Genomic DNA, 7,432 nt, shown 5'->3' with positions numbered 1-7,432 from the left:
GGTATTCTTGAGGTATATTTCAGGTATCCTTGAGGTATTCTTCAAATATCCCTGAGGTATCCTTCGGATATACTTCAGGTATCCTGCAGGTATACTTCTAGAATCCTCCAGGTATCCTTCAGGTACACTTAACGTATTTTCCAGGCATCCTCCAGGTGTTCTCCACGACGAATTGACATCCCTGGTCAGCGTGGTTGACCACTCACCAAAACTCACACCAGGCAGCCAGGGACTCAGAAATACCCCAGAAACATGGCCACGGGCATGACACAAAGGGTTCCCCTCGTCTTCCCCGCGTGTCTGTATGTCTGTGAGAGAAACAAACACGGACAGACAGACAACAACCCCCCCCCCAACCACCCCTCCCCACATCCGTCCCCCTCCCCAACGTATATCAAAGGAGATATCTCTCTTTTTATACGTTAATCCAAGGAAACAACTTTTAAGTGCCTTTCCTCCCTCTTTTTCCCCCCTTACCCTTCCCTCCCTCCACCTGCCCCCCTCATCTCTCCTCCTCCCCCTCCCACGCCCCTTCCCTCCTCCCCCCCCCTCTCCTCTTTTGCCTTTGGGATTGTTTCTCCGGCAAGAATGAAGTTAGAGGTCGTGGAGGGGCTGTGTAGTGGAGGTCTTTGTGGACTCCTTACTGCTGACTTTGGATACACTAACTTGGCTGCTGGCAGGAATTATACATGGCAGAGAGAGACAGAGAGAGAGACAGAGAGAGAGACAGAGAGAGAGAGACAGAGACAGACAGACAAATAGAGAAATGAATGGTAACAATTATTTTTATTAGTTCTTCCGAGTGTTACATTCTTACCTCCTTGATATGATTCTTCTCTTCCTACTACTACGACTACCACTACTATTACTACCAATACTACTACTACTACTACTACTACTACTATTCCTCCTCCTTATTACACAATATTCCTTAATAGAAGAAGATAGTTGTTCTCAGCAAATAAACTCGGTGTGGACTTCCAATTCCCCAGCCATCAGTCCTACCCCTCATTCTCCTCCTCCTCCTCCTACTCCTCCTCCTCTCCTCCTCATCCTCCTCCTCATCTCCTCCTCGTCCTCCTTCTCCTCCTCCTTCTCCTCCTCCTCCTCATCCTCCTCATCCTTCTCATCCTCCTCATCCTCCTTCTCCTCTCGAACACCCAAAAATCAGGGAAGAGGGATGCTGAGGGTCAGCCTGATAACTTAACATCAGAACCTGTCAACACTCCTCTCTCTCTCTCTCTCTCTCTCTCTCTCTCTCTCCAACACAAATAACTGTATCTCCCAGTGTTATATCTGGGTATACATACACCACTATACACAAGACACATGTGCTACACTCGGGTGTCTCACACATGTGCCTTACAACATTTTCCGTAATGTTAACATCATTCATACACATCTGTATGTTAACTTGACTTACAGTCATGATTTCTATAGATATTTATGTTATTTTTTATGTGTAGTGTGTGAGTGTACTCACCCATTTGTATTCACCTAATTGTGGTTGCAGGGGTCGAGTCTTAGCTCCTGGCCCCCACCTCTTCACTGTTTGCTACTGGGTCCTCTCTCTCCCTGCTCCATGAGCTTTATCAAACCTCGTCTTAAAACTGTGTATGGTTCCTGCCTCCACTACGTCACTTTCTAGGCTATTCCACTGCCTTGCAACTCTATGACTGAAGAAATACTTCCTAACATCCCTTTGACTCATCTGAGTCTTCAACTTCCAATTGTGACCTCTTGTTTCTGTGTCCCCTCCCTGGAACATCCTGTCTTTGTCCACCTTGTCTATTCCGCGCAGTATTTTATATGTCGTTATCATGTCTCCCCTGACCCTCCTGTCCTCCAGTGTCGTAAGGCCGATTTCCCTTAACCTTTCTTCATAGGACATTCACCTTAGCTCTGGAACTAACCTTGTCGCAAACCTTTGTACTTTCTCTAATTTCTTGACGTACCATACCCCGGCCGGGATTGAACCCGCGGTCAGAGAGTCTCAAAACTCCAGCCCGTTTGCAATCGTGTCATTACGATTTTGTGAGTCATTTCTTGACGTGCTTGATCAAGTGCGGGTTCCAAACAGGTGCTGCATACTCCAGTATGGGCCTGACGTACACGGTGTACGCTGTTCTCAGGTTTGCCAGGCGCCCATATGCTGCAGCAATTATCTGGTTAATGTGTGCTTCCGGAGACATACTCGGTGTTATACTCACCCCAAGATCTTTCTCCTTGAGCGAGGTTTGCAGTCTTTGGCCACCTAGCCTATACTCCGTCTGCGGTCTTCTGTGCCCTTCCCCGATCTTCATGACTTTGCATTTGGCGGGGTTAAATTCGAGAAGCCATTTTCCGGACCAGGTGTCCAGTATATCCAGGGCTCTTTGAAGTCCTGCCTGGTCCTCATCTGATTTAATTCTCCTCATTAACTTCACATCATCTGCGAACAGGGACACTTTTGAGTCTAACCCTTCCATCATGTCGTTCACATATACCAAAAATAGCACTGGTCCTAGGACCGACCCCTGTGGGACCTTGCTCGTCACATTTGCCCACTGTGATACCTCATCACGTACCATGACTCGTTGTTGCCTCCCTTTCAGGTATTCTCTGATCCATTGCAGTGCCCTTCCTGTTATACGCGCCTGATCCTCTAGATTCTGCACTAATCTTTTGTGAGGGACTGTGCCAAAGGCCTTCTTGCAGTCCAAGAAGATGCAATCAACCCACCCCTTTCTCTCGTGTCTTACTTCTGTTACTTTATCGTAAAACTCCAGAAGGTTTGTGACACAAGATTTGCCTTCCATGAATCCGTGCTTGTTGGCGTTTATACTCTTGTTCCCTTCCAGGTGCTCCAGCACTCTCCTCCTGATAATCTTCTCCATAACTTTGCATACTGTACACGTCAGTGACACAGGACTATAGTTTAGTGCCTCTTTTCTGTCTCCTTTTTTAAAAATGGGAACTACATTTGCCGTCTTCCATACCTCAGGTAGTTGCCCAGTTTCCAGGGATGTGTTGAAGATTGTGGTAAGTGGCACACACAACATATCCGCTCCCTCTCTAAGGACCCACAGGGAGATGTCCAGTCCCATTGCCTTTGGGGTATCAATGTCTCTTACCAGCTTCTTCACCTCCTCATTTGTATGTATGTCATCCTTGCTGGTGTCCCCCTCTGTTCTATCCCCCAGAGGCCTTCCTGTCTCCACTGTAAATACTTCCTTAAATCTCATGTTGAGCTCCTCACATACTTCTTGATCGTTTCTTGTGAGTTCCCCACCTTCTTTCCTCAGCCTTATCACCTGGTCTTTGATTGTTGTCTTCCTCCTAATTTGGCTATACAGCAGTTTCTTGTCAGACTTTATTTTCGATGTTATGTCGTTTTCGTACTGTCGCTGAGCCTCCCTCCTTATCTGTGCATACTCGTTTCTGGCTCTTCTACTAATCTCCTTATTTTCCTGGGTCCTTTGCCTCCTGTACCTTTTCCATTCTCTGGTGCACTTAGTTTTTGCCTCCCACCACCTTCGGGTAAACCAAGCATTCGTTTTGGTCTTCCTATTGTTTTTATTTCCCTTGGGAAAAACCTTTCCTTTGCCTCCTTGCACTTTGTTGTTACAAATTCCATCATCTCGTTTACTGATTTTCCTACCAGTTCTCTGTCCCACTGAACCTCCTGCAGGAAGTTCCTCATACCTGTGTAGTCCCCCCTTTTATAGTTTGGCTTTTCCCATTCAATTCCTGTTACTTTCTCCATTTGTAACTCTACTATATAATCAAAACTCAGAACCACGTGATCACTAGCTCCAAGGGGCCTCTCGTAAGTGATGTCCTCAATGTCTGAACTGCTCAGGGTGAACACAAGATCCAGTCTTGCTGGCTCATCCTCCCCTCTCTCTCTGGTAGTGTCCCTGACATGTTGATGCATGAGGTTTTCAAGTACCACATCCATCATCTTAGCGCTCCATGTTTCGGGACCCCCATGTGGCTCCAGGTTTTCCCAGTCGATCTCCCTGTGGTTGAAATCGTCCATTACCAGTAATTTTGCTCTGCTCGAGTGAGCTCTTCTTGCCATCTCAGCCAGTGTGTCCACCATCGCTCTGTTGTTTTCTTCGTACTCCTCTCTTGGCCTCCTGCAGTTCTATGGTGAGTTATACATCACTCCAATGACTATGCTCTCCAGACTGAATTGTACCTACTATATAGTCCCTTTCTCCAATCATGTCCATACCTTCCATTTCCTCAAATCCCCATCGGTTTTTTGTGAGCAGTGCAACCCCTCCTTCCCCTCTACTCCTATCTTTCCTCAGGATCTGATATCCCGGTGGGAAGATTGCATCTGTTATTGTCTCAGCGAGTGTCGTTTCTGTGACTGCTATGATGTCTGGGGATTTCTCGCTGATTCTTTCGTGCCACTCCTCATATTTATTTGTTATTCCGTCCGCATTTGTGTACCAAACCTTCAGCATCTTTTCTATCACTGTGGTCCTGGGAGAATATTGGGGTTGGGGGAGTGAGAGCCTTGGTGGGGGCCTATAGGGGGGCTGTGGTGTGGGTGGGGTTTTTGATGAGGGAGTGGGGTCAGAATGCCCATAGGGGGCAGCTGTTGGGGTGAGGTTTGTGATGTGGGGGTTGGTGGCAGAGGGAACAGTGTGTGGGTTCTGGTTTAGATTGCTCAGTTGCGTTGGGATTGTCGCGGTCGGGAGTTTCTGCGGGGTGTGTTTGCCCTTCTTCCTGTGTCTGGGTCTTGCTCATCATCATTGCCTCTCATTCCTCTTTGCGTCTCTGTACCCTCTCTTTCAGTGTAGTCCTTTCTTCTTGTGTTCTGTCACGATCGAGGTATACTCTCCGGTACCCCTGTTTGTCCCTCAGTCGTGCTTTCTTTTGCAGGATCCTGGTTCCAGCTGATTCTTCCTTGAAAATTACTTTGACAGGCCTTTTCCTTCCACTCGCAAACCACCCAATTCTCCGAAAATTTGTCGCCTGGGTCATATCGCCCTCACCTATTGTTTTCATGATGCGTGTGTGTGTGTGTGTGTGTGTGTGTGTGTGTGTGTGTGTGTGTGTGTGTGTGTGTGTGTGTGTGTGTGTGTGTGTACTCACCTAATTCATCTAATCGTGGTTGCAGGGGTCGAGTCATAGCTCCTGGCCCCGCGTGTTCAGTGATCGCTACTAGGTCCTCTCCCTGCTTCATGAGCAATAAAGTACCTCTTCTTAAAACTATGTATGTGTGTGTATGTGTCTGTCTGTACTCACCTAGTTGTGGTTGCAGGGGTCGAGTATGTGTGTGTGTGTGTGTGTGTGTTTAGTGGACGTGTGTTTGTTTATTTGTTACACGTGCATTAAGCAGAAGTAGTTTCTGTTGTTGTTGCTGTTGTTGATGTTGTTTTTGTTGTTGCTGATGTTATTGCTGCTGCTGTTGTTGATGTTGTTGTTGCTGGCTATTGTTGCTGTTGTTGATGTTGCTGTTGCTTTTATTGTTGCTGTTGTTGTTCCTGTTGTTGATGTTTTTGTTGTTGCTGATGTTATTGTTGCTGCTGTTGTTGTCGCTGTTATTGTTGCTGCTGTTGTTATTGCTGTTGTTGTTGCTGCTGTTGTTGTCGCTGTTATTGTTGCTGTGTTTGATGTTGGTACTGTTATTGTTGCTGTTGTTGTTCCTGTTGTTGCTGGTGTTGTTGTTCCTGTTGTTGTTATTATTGATTTTGTTTATGTTGTTTTTTATCTTGTTATTGTTGCTGTTCTTCTTCATCCTCTTCTTCTTCTTCTTCTTCTTCTTCTTCTTCTTCTTCTTCTTCTTCTTCTTCTTCTTCTTCTTCTTCTTCTTCTTCTTTTCATTATTATTACCATAAGACAACTCAAAATCAAAGAGAGAGAGAGAGAGAGAAAGAGAGAGAGAGAGAGAGAGACAGAGAGAGAGAGACAGAGAGAGAGAGAAAGAGAGAGAGAGAGAGAGAGAGAGAGAGAGACAGAGAGAGAGAGAGAGAGAGAGAGAGAGAGAGAGAGACTCCCTCACACTCAGACTCAAACTTAGGTTCGGTGTTCGAACTTCCACCGCCTTCAGTCTTGATACTTAGAACTTAACTCAAGTACTCAGGTACCGAACTTAAGAACCAGTGGATCCAGCTTAAAACCTTGTAGACCGAACTTAATTGTATCACCGAACTGGAGAATTTGTGGACCGAGCCAAAGATAGTGAGGACCGATAATTTTAAGCCATTTAAAGACCACAGTAGTGAGTCTGAGGACCGAACGTAAGTGCTGGAAGCTGGAACTTAGGTCCTGGACCTGCGCTAGGAGCAGAGAAGCAAAACTTTGTCTAAGTCTCCGCCAGACCCTCCAGGCTTGTTTATGTCTGAGATAATTGAATGTTGGTGTTCTGATGGCTCTGGTGTGACCTGTGGCCCCCCCAGGCGTGACCTCTCTCTTCCTTTACAGGTGTGACCTGTGACCTCCAGGTGTGACTTGTGACCTTTCTTCCTTTACAGGTGTGACCTGTGACCCCTCTCTTCCTTTACAGGTGTGACTTGTGACCCCTCTCTTCCTTTACAGGTGTGACCTGTGATCTCTCTTCTACAGGTGTGACCTGCGACTCCTCTCTACAGGTGTGACTCGTGACCCACAGATGTGACCTTTGACTTCTATGTCTCTCTACAGGTTTGACCTGTGACCTCTGACTCACCTGTATTCTCTGTATTAGAGTAACCAATTCAGACTCACTTTTGATATGATCACTGGCCAGTCTGACTTCTCTCTATCTCTTTCTCTCTCTATAGGTGTGACCTATTTGACCTCTAACCTTTCTGTTTCTCTTTATAGGCGTGGCCCATTTAACCTTTGACATCTCTGTCTCTACAGGTGTGACCGCAGCGGAGCCGCCGCTAATGACCCGCTTCTCCGGAAGCATCGGTAACGTTACGGTGACGGTAGGACGCGACGCCGCTCTCTCCTGCACCGTGGAGGACCTGGGAGAACACAAGGTAGGATGCTGACTCCCACTCTCTCTCTCTCTCTCTCTCTCTCTCTCTCTCTCTCTCTCTCTCTCTCTCTCTCTCTCTCTCTCTCTCTCTCTCTCTCTACCCACACTTCGAATAATTAAGCATATATCGAATCAGTGATATTTACCCTGCTTCTCGGGACACTGGGTAAATATCTCGACGCCTTTATCCACTAGGCCACCATGCTACGTACACCAGGGACCTAGTAGGTACACTGGGGACTTGAACCGTGGCCATCCCAGGTGTGTGACCACTCAGCCACGAGGGTTGTAATAAGATGATTCTCACCACCAGTAGCACCTCCGTAGCATGTTTGTACCACCGGCACCAACTGTGACCCCCAAAGGTCACCTAACTCACAGAGGAGAACTAGACGGTAAAAACACACAGATATGAGGATAAAACTGTAGATGGAAAGGGAGGGAGAAAGAAGGAGGGAGAGAAAGAGA

At 46.9% G+C, this 7,432-nt stretch overlaps 1 protein-coding gene across 2 annotated transcripts in view; it reads left to right on the top strand.

The window, feature by feature from the left end:
• The first annotated feature begins 6,840 nt into the window (after window positions 1–6,840).
• LOC128697387 (lachesin) overlaps window positions 6,841–7,432 on the top strand; it is an 86,393-nt gene continuing 85,801 nt past the window's right edge. For both annotated transcript variants that reach the window (XM_070094090.1, XM_070094089.1), the window contains exon 1: window positions 6,841–6,965. In XM_070094090.1, the coding sequence (XP_069950191.1) occupies window positions 6,870–6,965 (96 nt within the window). In that variant the 5' untranslated portion in view covers window positions 6,841–6,869. The remainder of the gene's footprint in view (window positions 6,966–7,432) is intronic.

Source organism: Cherax quadricarinatus, chromosome 44 (genome assembly GCF_038502225.1).
Source record: "Cherax quadricarinatus isolate ZL_2023a chromosome 44, ASM3850222v1, whole genome shotgun sequence".
NCBI lineage: Eukaryota > Metazoa > Arthropoda > Malacostraca > Decapoda > Parastacidae > Cherax > Cherax quadricarinatus.
The sequence above is the reverse complement of the archived record's forward strand: the minus strand, read 5'-3'. Positions and strand labels throughout refer to the sequence as shown.